The 15,769-nt window shown below is 37.2% G+C and overlaps 1 protein-coding gene across 2 annotated transcripts; it reads right to left on the bottom strand.

Moving 5' to 3' along the window:
* Positions 1-214: 214 nt before the first annotated feature.
* PLRG1 (pleiotropic regulator 1) lies at positions 215-15,616 on the bottom strand. 2 transcript variants are annotated; one of them, XM_045831774.1, is made up of 16 exons: positions 15,481-15,585; positions 13,994-14,100; positions 13,662-13,737; positions 12,827-12,969; positions 11,868-11,921; positions 10,661-10,754; positions 10,389-10,455; positions 8,677-8,778; positions 6,777-6,869; positions 4,949-5,098; positions 4,759-4,860; positions 4,095-4,197; positions 2,896-3,004; positions 1,697-1,836; positions 1,006-1,199; positions 215-452 (listed from the first exon to the last, which is right to left on the bottom strand). In XM_045831774.1, exons 4-16 carry the CDS (start codon positions 12,954-12,956, stop codon positions 393-395), a joined length of 1,398 nt encoding a protein of 465 aa, XP_045687730.1. In that variant the 5' UTR covers positions 12,957-12,969; positions 13,662-13,737; positions 13,994-14,100; positions 15,481-15,585; the 3' UTR covers positions 215-392. The 2 variants fall into 2 exon arrangements, with proteins under 2 accessions (XP_045687730.1, XP_045687729.1); XM_045831773.1 differs by lacking the exon at positions 13,662-13,737 and having other exon boundaries at positions 15,481-15,616.
* Between the last annotated feature and the right edge of the window lie 153 nt (positions 15,617-15,769).

The raw sequence follows: 15,769 nt of genomic DNA, 5'->3' as shown, positions 1-15,769 counted from the left end.
GAATTTAAAAAAGAAACCAAACTGCTCCCCTCAAAACAAGTCCTATTATGACAGGCAATTTGGTTAAATTAAAAGGAAAAAAAGTATCTTTTAATAAAATTGACAAAATACTCTATCTTTAGCATAGTTATACTTAACAAACCTGCATGTGCTTGATATCTGCATCTTCCTAGGATGTCAAATTATTTATTTACTTTAGAAATAAAAACATGGGGAGGGGGAGACAACACATTTTATTGTAAAATATTAAGCAGCAATGATTCAAGCATGTGAGTTTCTGCTTTATAATCCTAGCCAGAGCATGGAATGACTGGATATCCTCATCAACACCAGGCTAAACAAAAACAAAAACAAAAAAAAAGAAAAAAAAACATCTTGAAGAGAATGCCACATTAAAATCTCTTCCTCTTGATAATTTCTGGCTTCCAGCTGACTGGATGAGTTTCTTCTGTCTAAAAAATCAAAAAGTAAATAAGAAGACAAAGTATTAGTTTACTTCATATTTGGTAACTTCCTTTCTAGCAAAAATAAGGTATCTGTTCTAAATTCTATTACTTGGCACTATAACTTACTTGTAAGTTACTTAACAATTTTAGAAATGGTTGACAAACTGTTGGCATTATCTGGATCTAGTAAAGGATGAATGAGTTCACTCTATATTCACTTCATGGTTTTTCACCTCAAATTAAGTTGCTAAGTAGATATTCTAGTAACACCAAAGCTGATGGCTCTAGAATTTATTTGCATAACAATCTATTTGTTTTCAGTACAACCTTTCCCCAGTAACTGTAATAGGGAAAGTTGGAATTAAAACAATCTATGGATTTGTTGTCATCAATGAAACCAATACAGAAAGCTATGAGCAAGACACTACTCAAGATAAATACTCTAATACTACTAACATTATTTTCCCTTCTGATAATTTAAATAACTTTAAATAAGAAAACACTTGCAAAATTTGTACAGCTGACTTACTTTAATGTATATGTGAAATAGAGAACTTACCGCTGTATCATCCTCTCTATACACTTTAATGGTTTTATCAGCTTCTGCCGTTAGTAAACGACTTTCCGACTGATCAAAAGCACAAGCAAATATTCCTGATTCACTATCCAAAGACCCAGGCTGCACAGCTGCATGAACTCTTTGGAAATTGTAGCCAGTTCTCCAGTCCCAAAGATGCATTGTACCATTATCAGCTTAAAAAGAAAAATGCAGTTACACTTGGTACCCCTTCAATAATTCAGCTTGACAAGCAATAAGCACCAACCATTAGCTGAGCACTATGGCAATAACTACAGTTATAAACATATATAAGACACAGGCACAAATTTCTCTTAATATTGGTTTTTCCACTTTCATCTGTGCTTAATTCAGAACTTATTATAGATCTCAAAAAGCACCACAAAATGATATCCAATTCCAGAATGCACAACCAAACTTCAGGAGAGTTCCAGCATAAATCCCAAACTTAGACATATCATGTGGGAACTCAAAGAAGACTGAACTATGAAATATGCTACATGTATTATGAATAAACATGAACACACATAAGAACATTCAAATACACATTACTTAGGTAAGTTCTGCTATAGTACTTAGGTGTGATGGCTCAGGAATTTCACAAATGTTTACTCAGTCACTAAAAGTAAAAATGACAGACTAAAAAACACATTTATCAGAAATTTTATTTTACCTCCAGATACAAGCACTCCATCAGAATTTACTGTCAATGTGTTAATAATAGCATTGTGACCAGAAAGATTTTGAATGAAACTTCCATCAGGGAATTTCCACTGTTTTATGTTATCTGGAGAACCAGAGGCAAATGTGTAGCTGAAAGAAGATTAAAAACAGTAACAAAATAAGCCAAGTTAAATATAAATGGTAGATTTAAAGAAGCTTATCATGGCTGTATTTATTTACCACATGTACTCAGTGATCCATGTAGTTTCGGCCAACCATTACTGTCATAGCAGGAGGTAAAAACATCAAGACATTTGTCCAAGGTTAAATCAGATTTTCAAATTATTTTCAATGTATTTTAAGGCCTAGATTAATGTTTTATTGTTTTCTCATTTCCCCAATGCTCTATACTGAGCTACAGCAATAAATTCACATAAAGGGTAAGCGTCTGTGCAACTATTGGGTGGGGGTGGGGGGAGAATGAGAGAGAAAAGAGAGAGAACAAATGAGAAAGAGAATGAAAGAGAAAAGAAAGAGAGAACAAATGAGAATGAAGAGAGAAAAAAGAGAAGACGAGAGAGAGAAGAGGGAGGGCAACTGGAAGAATGGGAGAAAAGGAAAGAAACAAGGGCGAGAGGAAGAGAGAGAAAAAGGGACAGAGGAAGACGGAAAGAGAGAAAAGCAGAAGAGGGACTCAGGGTGAGAGGGAGGGGAAGGAGAAAAAGACATGAATACGAACAGAGAAGGTTAGGGTGATGTGATACAACAAAAAGTAGCTTGGGATACTGTACACCAGTTCTTTAGATACCTTGGACGTAATGTTCTCAGCTCCTACTTTCCCCCATAGGTATATTAACTTCCTCCTTAAGAATTACACTATTCTATGTATATCTCAGTGACAAAAAACAACACTTACGTCCAAACATTAAATTTAGCTACCCTTAGCTTCTATTTTTACATGCAGCTTTTAAATATGATTTATTCATGGTTTCACTTGACATTATCATTAATTACCATGCAGAAAACTTTCCTCATCTATAGGGCACAAAGTAAAATATGTAAGGAAAATAAAAGAAATGCATGTTCATAAGCAGAACAGGCCTGGAAATGAGTGTCTAAATGACTACCAAAGTAGTACTAATGTTGGTATTTCTGTCCTATACCAAAAACTGAAGGAGGAAGAGAAACTAATCAGGAAAACACACTTACTGTTTTGGATGTAACACCACAGCTCTAACTGATTTTTTGTGATTTGTTAATGTAACTCTTGTTTTGCCAGCCACCAAATCCCATAATCGTATTGTAGTGTCGTGGCTTCCTATAACGAAAATACACATACCCAAAACATACATCAGGGAAAGAATGCAAAACTGTAATAAACTATGATGCGTTCTCCCAGACACATATATACCAAATGAAAGTCCTATCAACTCTTGGCTAATTGCTCTGATCTTCCAAAATTTTAGGTTGGTTTTAAAAAAAATTTTTAATCCTTGCCCGAGAAGCTTTGTCATTGCCTTTAGACAGAGAGGAAGGAAATAAGAAAGAGGAGTGTGGGGGAACATTGATGTGAGAAAGAAACACCAATTGGCTGCCTTCTCATATGTGCCTCAACTGGGAATTGAACTTGCACCTTTTGGTATGGCACTACGCTCCAATCAACTGAGCCACACTGGCCAGGGCAGGTTTTAAATTTATTTCTTAAAAAAATGTAATATATGCTTGATGTACTGTCAACTGAACAGTCTGAACAGATAGATGCCAGTAACAAATAAAACAAATACATGATGTCATCCCCTTGTGGAAGGGGAGAAAAAACCTCAAATAATATTTTAGTTAATAAAATATATCACGGAATTATTTTCTAGTTTTAGAGTAAAGATCCACTGTTATTAATGTTATTTTATATAAAACATGACTTAAACTTGTTCTAAAGGTTATTAGTCTCAGGGTATCCTGTCTTCTAACTTTAATTTTCTAGACCAGCCCTGGCTGGTGTGGCTCAGTGGATTGAGTGCCAGCCTGCAAACCAAAAGGTCACCAGTTCAATTCCCAGTCAGGATACATGCCTGGGTTGCACGCCAAGTCCCCAGGTTGGAGTATACAAGAAGCAACTGATTGATGTATCTCTTCCACATCGATGTTTCTCTCCTCTTTCCTCTTCCCTCCCCCTCTCTCTAAAATAAATATTCTTAAAAAAATTTTCTAGACCAATAAATCTGATACTATGAAATAATGCTTAATTTATCTAATATCACCATTTTCTAGTCAGACCTTACATGATATTTACATTCTATGATATGAAAAAAGTATGCATAAAAATGAAGTATTACTACAATAAATTTCAAATGCACAATCATAATGTGTTGATATGAATATATGGTCAACTTGAAAAGCATCAATCGTACCAGTAATAATCTGAGGTTCTGCAGCCTGACACCTCACTGTAGCAACCGCATTCGTGTGTCCAGACAACGTGTGCACACTGGCTTTAGTTCGCACATCCCAAATCTGTAAAAAGGTGCACACACACACTAAACATCAATAGCCATGCTATCAATGAGAACAGGTATTCCTATCTCAGGCAGGTACCTCAACAAATTCAAGGCCGGGAATTTACTACACAGCCAGGCCTAAATATAAGGAAGAAGGCACTTAAATAAGAGATAGTAATCTCGAAACTGTCTGGGGGCTGAAGATAAGAGACAGCTGACGGGGCGGGGGGTGGGAGCAGAGCTAAAAGAAAAGCTCAGGGGACTGAAAGTCTCAGGACGGGTACAGCGGGACTACTGAAGGAAAGAGCTGGTGCACGACACTTGTGGTCATGGAAGAACACATGAGAGTGGAGCAGTTCAGGGACAGGGCACTCCCAATAATAAGTGTGGTGAGGCCACAGAACTGATGATCAAGGTATAAAAATGTACAAGTCAAGAAATGGAGGGACCGGGACCGGGGTCAAAGTAACTATCTATACTTCTCTATCAAACAACATATGACTCCAATACGCCTAACACGCCTACTGTGAAATGCAATATATTCACAAACACACACACAAGGCTCCATTCCACTTACCCGTGCAGTCGAATCTCGACTACAGGTTACCAGCACATCAATCGTTGGATGCAAATCCAGACCATACACTGCACTCAGGTGTCCGTGATAGTGCCTTATAACCTACAAACACAGCAGGAAAGTTAAAATTTCTGTAATTAGAAAGAAAAACAGTAGCTCATACATTTTACATCCCTATATCCAAGCTTACCTTATTATATTCAAGATCCCAGCACTTGACTTGTTTGTCTTCTCCACAGGAGAACAGGTACGGGCTCCGTGAGCTGACTATCACACCACGAACTGTACTAATGTGACCAGTTAATGACAGTTTTAATTTGCCACTGGCCAAATCCCAGATCTGCAATGAAAGAGTATTTCACTTTTCTTCTTATTGATTATCCCCAAACAAAAGTTTAGAAACCTGATGTTAAAATGAAGTCTCTAAAATGTGAAAGCTATAAACATAAAAATTGTTTAAATTTGCAAAATAATGCTCCCTCCAATACCACCAAAAATAAAAGCAAGGAAAAAACAGAATTAAAAGGCATGCTTAAACTACCGAAATATTTGTAACAGATGACAAAAGATTAACATTCTTAATATACATAGGATATCATTGATAATAAAAGTATGAATACCATAGTGAATTAGCCATAGATGGCAACCATTTAAAAAACCCCTATGGAAACAACCTAAGTGCCCATTAAGTGATAAATAGATAGAATGTATATTCTAACTATAAATAGATAGAATCTACAAGGGAATATTCAGTCATAAAAAAGAATGAAATCTTGCCATTTATAACAACATGAATGGTCCTTGAGGATATTATGCTAAACAAAGTAAGTCAGACAGAAAAAGGCAGATGGCATATGATCTCACTTGTATGTGAAACTTAAAAAAAGAACAAGAAAAAAGAAAGCCAAATTCAGAGAGAACAGACTGGTGGTCTCCGGAAGCTGGGGGGGAGGGGGTGAAGGGAGTCAAAAGGTACAAACTTCCAGCTATAATTTAGTAAGTTACAGGGATGCAAAGTACACGTTGTGACTCTAGTGAATAACACTGTATTGCATATTTGAAAGTTGCTGAGGGTAGATCTTAAAAGTTCTCATTATAAGAAAAAAGGTTTTGTAACTATGTAATGTGACAGATGTTAACTCGACTTTGTGGTGATCATGTCACAATATATGCAAATAGCAAATGATTATGTTGCAAACTTGAAACTAACCTAGTATTTTCAAAAAACTTTTTTAGAGAAACACAATCAATAGGCTGAAATGAATTTCCTCATATACTTTAAGTACCAATTCACCATTTTTAGAAAATAATTTGTTATTTGGGTGCCAACTTCAAAAATGTTTGACCCATTAATTCCATTTCTGGGAATCAGCAATAAAATAATTTAAAACCAGAAAAAGCTTTAGGCACAAAGATTAATTACAGCATTACTTATGATGGTGAAAGTCAGGAAACTAAGATGCCCAATAACAGGAATAGATTATAAAATATGCAAATGATATAATACCATGGAACCACTTAAAAAGATGACTGATTTTTCACAGAGATGGCCCTTTGACATAATTAACGTTAAGTGCAAAAAACACTTTTAAAAGATACATATTTTTACAAACAGGAAAAAACTCAGAAGAAAATGCACTGATACACAGGCACAGAAATAAACACTAAAAAGAAATTCATTCAAATATCTGACAGTGGTAGGATTACATATAGGTCTATGTTCTTCTCTGCACTTTCCACATTTTTTATAGATGAGCATGCTTTAATTTTATAACTAGGGAAGAAAAATATTAAGTACCAAGGAATCTGTGGTAGGTTGTCAGCATTTTCTATTTGGAAAAAACTGTTGCTGAAACACCACTTTTCAAACAGATGGGACTATTAACTGGCATAGACAATAAGCTTTACTCCATATTCGAGTCTAACAAATCAGAGGAACTATAAGAGCAGTTCTTACCAGAAGAAATAAAACAGACTAAATACACACGGCAAACACAAAGCATTCCCTTCCTTATTACCTTTATAGTTCTGTCAGCAGATCCAGTAACAAACCACTGGTTTCCAGGCTCCACAGCAATACATCGAACCCAGCCAAGATGCCCACTGATCACCTGTGTTAAAAAAGAAATGTAGAATGGACATAAAAGTTAAAGGTTGTTCAATTTCAACTCATTACTTATAAGTTAATATTCAAATCTAAATTGCCCCTCCAATATCTTCAAATGACAAGATTATAAGATTATTTAACAATTAGATTTTAGAGTATTATATTATCTTCACTCTGTGAATGAATACACCAACTGTGGTGTCTACACAATGGAATACTACTCTGAAATAGGAAGGAGTGTACCAATACTTGCAACAACTTGGATGAATCTCAAAGGCATTAGGCGAGTGAAAGAAGGTTTCACTCATATGACACAGCTGAAAAAACCCAAGTGTAGTGATGGAAAGCAAATGGCTGCCAGGGTTCGGGGGGTGCGGCTGTACAAAACGGAATTCCCACATCCTGACTGTGGTAGTGGTTACCCGATCTACATAGATATTAAGGTTGGTTAGATCTGGATACCAAAGAAAACCTATTTACTGTATGATAATCTAAAATTTAAACATTAATATAGTAAATTATATGTAGTTGTACTTTTCCTACTACGTACATTTTATCTAAGATCTAGTATATATTTTTAAAGACTTTATTATTTTTAGAGAGGGGAGGGAGGGAGAAAGAGAGAGAGAAACATCAATGTGCAGTTGCTGGGGGCTATGGCCTGCAACCTAGGCATGTGCTGACTGGGAATCGAATCTTCGATACTTTGGTTCGCAGCCTGCACTCAATCCACTGAGCTACGCCAGCCAGGCAAGATCTAGTATATTTTAAGTCGTTTTAATTCACTACAATTGAAAAGGTAATCATTAGAGCCAAAGAAATGTCCTGATATATTGTTTTTCCCTTAACCTATTAAATACCTCAAGCATGTTGCTAAATTTATTTTGTCTGCTCTCCACAATTAGTAGCCTTCTATCAATATTTTTGTTGTGTTTTTGTTTTTTATTTACTTTTTTATTGTTGACACTGTTATAAACGCTCCCATTTACCCCCTTTGCCCTCCTCCACTCAGCCCATTCACCCCCTTCCCTCTGGCGTCACCACACTGTTGTCTGTGTCGATGCGATACACCCCTTCACCTTCTTTCATTCAGTCCCACCCCCCTCCCCTCTGACAGCTGTCAGTCTGTCCCATGTAGCCATGCCTCTGTCTCTATTGTGTTTGTCAGCTTACTCTGTTCAACAGACTCCACATATAAGGGAGATCATATGGTATTTGTCTTTCTCTGACTGGCTTATTTCACTTAGAGTAACAATCTCCAAGTCCATCCATGCTGTCACAACAGGTAAGATTTTCTTCTTTTTTATGGCCACATAGTATTCCATTATGTAAATGTACCAGTTTTTTAAATCCACTCATCTGCTGATGGACACCTGGCCTGCTTCCAGATTTTGGCTATTATAAATAGTGCTGCTATGCACATAAGGGTGCATATATTTTTTTGAATTGGTGTTTTGGGATTCTTAGGATATATTCCCATAAGTGGGACTGCTGGGTCAAAAGGCAGTTCCATTTTTAATTTTTTGAAGAAATTCCATACTATTTTCCACAGTGGCTGCACCAACAGTGTTCTAGGGTTCCCTTTTCTCCACATCCTCGCCAACACTTGCTTAATATTTTATGCAAAATACAAGTATCCTTTCCAAGATACCTTTTAATATTGTGCTTAAGTGCATTTCCCCATCCCACCTCAGATCACTCTACCGGTTCTCATATTCACTCTTTTCCTCCTCAATCTATCACTCAGCTCTTATCAACTGGAAAGCAGTGATCATGGCACATACAGTGGAATAATATACAAATTCACTTACCCTGTAGAGTTTCCATGGTGGGTGCCACTGGGGTTTCGGCATCGTAGGGGCCTTTTTAGCCATCAGCGTAGAGTTCTTGGCATTGCCCCCCTCCATAACAGCCTAGATACGGAATAAACTACATTATTATTAAAGGTATCACACTTAAGTTTTCATGTTATCAAAAAAGAAAATGGAAGAGGGGATTTATGAATGTTTTTTCTATAATGGAAATTCAAAGATGGGATTTATGAAAGCTGTTCTTCCCCTCTATAAAGAGGAAGGGGAACTAAAAATGTCTGTGTAACTAGAAAATGAGTTTAACATTTCTAATCAAAACTATATTTTCGTTATGTTAATTTTAAAAATCAATTTAAAAACCTGAGAGGCAGAGTATTAAAGTTAAGAGCATAAAATTGCCCTGACTGGTGTGGCTCAGTGTGTTGGGTGTTGTCCCACTAACTGAAAGGTTGCCAGTTTGATTCCCGGTCAAGCCACATGCCTAGGTTGTAGGTCAGGTCCCTGGCTGACATAAGAAGCAACCAATCAATGTTCCTTTCACACACTGATGTTTCTTTCCCTCTTTCTCCCTCCCTTCCCCTCTTTAAAAAAGAAAGAGCATAAAGTTAAGAGCACATATCACTGTGCGTGAGTTCAAGATCCAGCTCTGCCAATTAATAGCTGTTTGGCCTCGCATAAAAATCATGTAACCATGTGCCTCATTTTTAAAATGGAAATAATAAAAAGAAACAACGGTGTCTACCTGATACAGTTACTATGAAGATTAAGAGTAGTAAATGCCCTATGTAAGCTCTTATTATTATTTAAGTGACTACAGATGGACTAATGCCATTGCCCTTCATTGTCATATTTTAACATCACTGATTCAATGCTGCAGTGAAGAGACTGATAGATTTTTCTATTTATCTTCCCCCCAAATATTTCAATACTATTTTAAAAGGCATTCTAGCTAACATACAATCTTCTGTTAGCATCTGTCCAGCTACCCAAAAACTTGAGCTCATGAGGCTCCTACCCTCAAGTAGCTAACATTTCTTCCTCCTGAGGAGGAGAAAGCCTGAGCAGGGAGACCTGCGGAGAGAGACTGAAGAAGGAGAGTGATGGCAGGACTACACTTGCACTCACTCCATAAAGCCAAAGCAACTGACAAAGGAGAGCCTGCACTGATTTCCAGGGACAGCATAATTTCAGTTATTCTCCTCTGACTACTTCCACCAATAATAACAGCAACTGCCATTTACTTACAGATAAACTTATATATTTCTAAATGCTCTAATACACCACTGGTTGTATAGCCCATGAAATTACAACACTAGTAGCACTCAACTTCAACGGTATAAATCAACTTAGTTTTAAAAAGGCTTTCATATCTAAAACATACTGACCCAAGTTTCAGAATAACATTCCTTATATAGTTAACAGTGGATAATAAAAAGCAACATCACATCATCTTCATCAAGATAAATATAACAACATGTAAGTAGACATAGAATTAACACAATTTTAAATTCTCAAAAATACGTCAATTCACTAGCAACTTAAATTTTAGGGCTATAAAATATTAACAATTAGCTCAGGCTGCAATTTACTTGAACAATTCCCCCCAAAAGTTCTTTTTAATATTTAAAGTAAGAGTCTTAGAATAAAGGGAAATAAGGAAATATGCTACAAAAGGTGGGAACCTGCATGTGATCTGACACGGAGAAACTTACCAAAGTCATCCCTGCAGGCTGTGAACGGTCGGGACCTCCAGCAGGTGCACTACGATTTGCATCAACCCTGAGGCAAAAAACACCATATTCTAAGTAATTAACACCCTCAGTCACATGTTCTGCAGAATGAACTTTGTATGTTACATTTTTGCAAGCAATGATAAAGTGTCATGTAATACATAACTACAAAGAAATTTAAAAATGGTAACAAAAATATGAACAGTAAACTATGCTTTCAGAATTTTTGTAATTAGAAGCGCAATACTTCATACCTGGCCTGAGAAGAAGGTAGAGCCACAGCTAAGGACTGTGCGGCTGACTCACTTGGCATTCTTTGGATCTTAGTATCTGCAGTTAAAGCAACTCCTGTTAAGTTAAAAAAAAAAATCCTTTTAGTAGCTACCTTTGTTTTCATTTGCATTTAAAATAAAACCCTGGAGGAACACATACCACGAACATAATGGTGATTATCTCCAAGTGGTGATATTTCAATAACTGATTACATTTTGCGTGTCTTTTGCTACTTTTTTTTTTACCACAAGTAATGCTCCACAATATATAACTCAAGTTTGATTTAATCAAAAGCAGCTTGGTATTAGCAAAGCCCAAGACAATAAAGTTAAATTTATATAATCTTGGGATGTTACCATTAGATAAAAAAATTAAGTAGTTCCCTAAATACTAACAGAATGCTTTGAAGAATAAATGTATATTGTACAACAAGAAGACTAATTCTCCTATACTTTCTATATGGGAAATCCTGTCCTCTGAAATTACCAGAACCACCTGGCTGAGTGGCTCAGTTGGTTGGAGCATTGTCTCATACACCAAAAGGTTGGGGATTCAAGTCCCAGTCAGGGCACACACCTAGATTGTGGGTTCAATCCCCAGTCAGGGCACGAACAGGAGGCAACCCATTGATGTTTCTTTTTCACATCAATGTCTGCCTGCTTCTCTCTCCCTTCTTCTCTAAAATCAATAAACATACCCTTGGGCGAGGATTAAAAAATAAAATAAAATTACTAGAGCCTAGGTATACTAAGCTTTTATCCTCTATTATGAATCTGGCCACTCCATTTGTGTGTCAATTCCTCCATACACACACCCATGAAACATTTCTATCATACCTGCTTCTATACTAACACTTCTGGTGTCACTTTTATAAGCTTTACATGTCTGCCTAAACCTCCAAATAATAAGCTTGCCTTAGACTAGAGCAGTAGTATTGTCTTTGAATTACTGGCACAGTGCCTAAAAAATAGAGATGCTTAAGAATGCTTGCCAAATTAATGCTTATGAAACTAAGTATTAGTTAATTATCATCTAAAAAGCTATGCCTGGATGCCTAGCTATGGAGCTTATCTTGTACTTTATAGCTGGATGCCTAGCTACGGAGCTTATCTTGATAAGAATCACATCATTAGGTCACTCATGAAAACACATGTAATAGTAAGACATTATCAATACACAGTCACTTACCAGGTCCTGGCGGATAGGGATGTGTACCAGTCACCAAATACTCAACTTCTTGTCCTTCAAAAAAAAAAAAAGGAGAGAGAGAAATTCATCAATGGCAAAACTGATTTTATATACTAGTATCATCTCTTTTTAATTTTTTTTAATCCTCATCCAAGAACATGCTTATTGATTTTGGAGAGATGGGAAGGGAAGGAGAGAGGGAGAGAGACACTGATTGGTTGCCTTTTATTTGCGGCCTCATCCGGGACTTATACCTGCAACTTAGGCATGTGCCCCCCGCCAGGAATCAAATCCGCTCCAACCACCTGAGCCGCACCAGCCAGGGCAGGAGCATCTCTTTTAATGAATTAAATATTAAATCATCAGCCAGATTGGTAAAAGTTTCACAACTAAACCTAAGCCTCAGAAATAAAGGGTTGATCATTTTTGTTTGGACTACTAAAGATCATATGTATAGGGATTTCTTTAAGCATTAGCTGATCTGATGTCAAGAAAGCCTGTGCATTGCTGTAATGCAGCAATACATAGAGATCATCCTATAAAATAATAAACCACCCTGGTTTTTCTTCTAAGCAAATGGTGTCCCTGTGGAATTTTGGATTATCTCTATTCAGTACAATTTCAGTACTTAATGTCATTTTTCTGAAAAAGATATACAGTCTCCCCACAAATTAGGATTTTTTCCTTTAGTCTCCATCATGACCTTCTCCATTTCCTAAGAATTTCTGCCCTCATTATACTATCATTTTTAAATTTCCTATCAGAAAAAACCACCAACCTATAATCTCACTCACTGCTCCAATGAGGAAATCAGGACTTCTACCACAATACCAGTACAGGTGTTAAAAAGGGTTTGGCTCTAATTAGCCCTTCCACATAGGGCACTAACAACACATTTCATTTCTCTACTTTTAAAATTCACATGCAAGTCCTGACATTTCTGACAACGCCATACTCACCTTGATTAGCAGGATATTGTTTATGACCATATGAGTCCGATGCATTTTGAGGACCCTTCTCCTTTAAATTTTCTTTCGAAGTGGGCATATGCAACACAGGACCATATTCATTCCTTAGCTTAATTGCCATTTTTCGTTTGTGACTATTTTAAAAAGTTATAAACATAAGAATGTATTGTTGAGTACTTTAAATATATTCACCAATGTAAATACATTCACAGATAGACAAGAAACAAGTACTTCAATAGATTAGGTTTTCCTAATCATGTAGAAAAAATTTCTATAAATATTTTAAAGTTAAACTGCATTTTAAAACCTAAAAATTTCCAAGTTCATTTCCACACTTTTATTCACAATTCACCACGCAGCATCCATTAAGTCTAAGCAATATTTTAGTTTGTTAACCAATAAATGTAAATAATACCTTTCATGATGAGTTATCAAGGGTTGAACTAATTTTTAAATTCATAAAAACTAATATATCTTAAAAAAAAAACCCTCAGCATCAATACATTATCCTTCAAATATCTAAATATAAAAATGTAGTAAAAGCTTTCTAATAACCCTTACTGGGTACAGCAAAAAAGGTTAGTTAGAATTAATCAAAATACTTAATTAGTACAATATCTTTTTTTAAAAAATGTACCTATTATTTTACTTTTATGACTAGTTCTATTTACATATTAAATATAAATGCTTGGTTGAGGAATTAAGCAGATTTTAAAAGAATGGAAAAGGACAAAAGAGGAACAATGCTCATAATGCAATCCCAGACTGGAGCTGGAGATGTAGAACCAAAAATATGCCACCACTCAAAAATCTTCAGCATACTAACGAGAAAAGATGGGAGCAGAAGTACTGGCCAGGTACAGTTTCAGCTCAGCAAGGCTCTGAGAGCAGCGGGAGGGAAGCTGAAAGCACATACAAAGTGATTGATTATAAAATATTACACCCTCTCCTAATTACTGGGCATTTGTAAAATTCAATTAATAAGTTAATGTAATAGATAAGGCCAAAAAAAGTTAAATCAGCTTCAATTATGCCCTAACACCACTCATTATTGAATAGATAGCCTATGTGTGTTAGTGTTAATCACTAAACCTTAAAGGTTCCCTTCTCCCAGCTCTCTTCCCCAACTATTGAAAGTTTAAATATTCCAACAATTACCTCTCTTCATCCAAAGGCACAGGTTTTCCATTGTCAGCTACAAACATGTCATGGGTTCTCTTCAATGACCTGAACACAAGTGTATGCACAGAATGCTTCTGTACCTCCTAGAAAGAAAGAGTGTAATTACATATCTAGCTACAAACCGTGCACATCAAACCTAAGTTAAAGTCAAGTTAGTTATTACATGCTTACAAATGTAAAAATCTTTGTACCACTCACCACCGCTATGTGTAGCAAGCTACAGCAGTCAAGCTCAGAGAAATGGAGAAAGCTCCTCTTTGGCTAGAGCACCAAGTAGACCAAATGAGTGATGCTTGAGATTAGTCATTTATTTAATAAAAATTTACTGAGCTATTACTATGTGTCTGGTATGTATTGTGCTAGAAGCTAATTAACAGTGATGAAAAGGCAGTCATGGTCCCTGTGCGAAGAGGAGACAAATTTTAAAAAAAAGCAAAAGAACTCCTCAGTTTTATAAGTACTATGAAAAATAAACAAAGGACTGAGACACAGAATGGATCAAGAACTTAAGATAGTTATGAAAGATCTCTCTGTGGTCTTTAAACAGAAAGGGAATGAGCCTTGCACAGAAAATAGGTAAAAATCCAGGCAGAGGAAAAAAGGCATGTACAAAGATGTTCAGTAATGGAAATAATGCCAGAAGCTGAAGAATAATTGTATATATTCGGTAACAGGGTGAGTTGAGATGCAAGACAGACAAGGTCCAGATCAGATAAGGGTTTTTTCAGACCATTGCAATAATCTGTATTTTTGCTCTAATAACATAGGACCGACTAATAAAGGGTTTTAACCAAGTTAAAAAAAGAGGAAAAAGGACCAACTAACGTTTTTAAACACACTACTTTGGGGAGGGAGAGTTGTAACAAAAATGGAAGCAAGACCAGTTGAGAGCTAATTCACCCGTCCAGATGAAAGACGATGTTGGTCTCACTAAGATAATGGCAGTGGGTATGGACAGAAGTCAAGAAACAGTTCTCAGAAAAGAGAAACAAGGCTTGCCAATAGAATGGTTTTTCAAACTAGGAAAAGATGCAAAAATCCAAGAATGGCAGATTTTTTCTGGGGAACAGCTGGAGTAAGAGACAAAGTGAACACCCGAGAAGACCGCCAATCTCTTAGGACACAGACTCACTGACACTACCCCGCAGGCGCCAAATACCAGTGGTCGGACAATGACAGAAGCCCCGCCTCCCAGGACAGAGCCCACCTCAAGTGCCCAAGGGTCATATAAAGGCTGGGAGCATTACCTCAGGCTTCCCGCCCTGACGCCACCGGCAACTCATGCTCTCACCCAGTCTCTCCCTCTTTCTGAAAAGCCTGAGAGACTGTCCGCCTCGGCCAAAGAGCCTCCCCTCCCAGCCGCTACTCTCCCCAGACTCCCAACACCCTCGGTCCCCCACGACCGCAGCCAAAGCAAAACAGCCCCAAAGCAAATACTCCTCGGCACCCAAGCGTCGCTTTACCTCCACCATGATGCTGCTATGTATTCCGCCCCTCCGGCAGCAAAGAAACTAAACATCAACGCAGAAACAGCGGCCACAACTGTGCACCCTCTTCCGGAATCTGGCGTCCTGACCCCGGATGTGACGCAACTCCGCGCAACGGACGCTGGTCGCCCGCGGGCCTCCTGGGGTCGAGGGGCGGGCCTTTCTCTTTCCGGCCGCCTCCGGGGCGGAGTCTCGGATTGGAGAAATGATGGCTCTTGGGAAACGTGTGGTTCTATGTAAAAAAGATTTGATGGACTTGGACGTT

The sequence above is a fragment of the Phyllostomus hastatus genome, unplaced genomic scaffold (genome assembly GCF_019186645.2).
Source record: "Phyllostomus hastatus isolate PE091 unplaced genomic scaffold, TTU_PhHast_1.1 phas_contig_159, whole genome shotgun sequence".
Taxonomy (NCBI): domain Eukaryota; kingdom Metazoa; phylum Chordata; class Mammalia; order Chiroptera; family Phyllostomidae; genus Phyllostomus; species Phyllostomus hastatus.
This window is presented reverse-complemented; position numbering and strand designations above follow the sequence as displayed.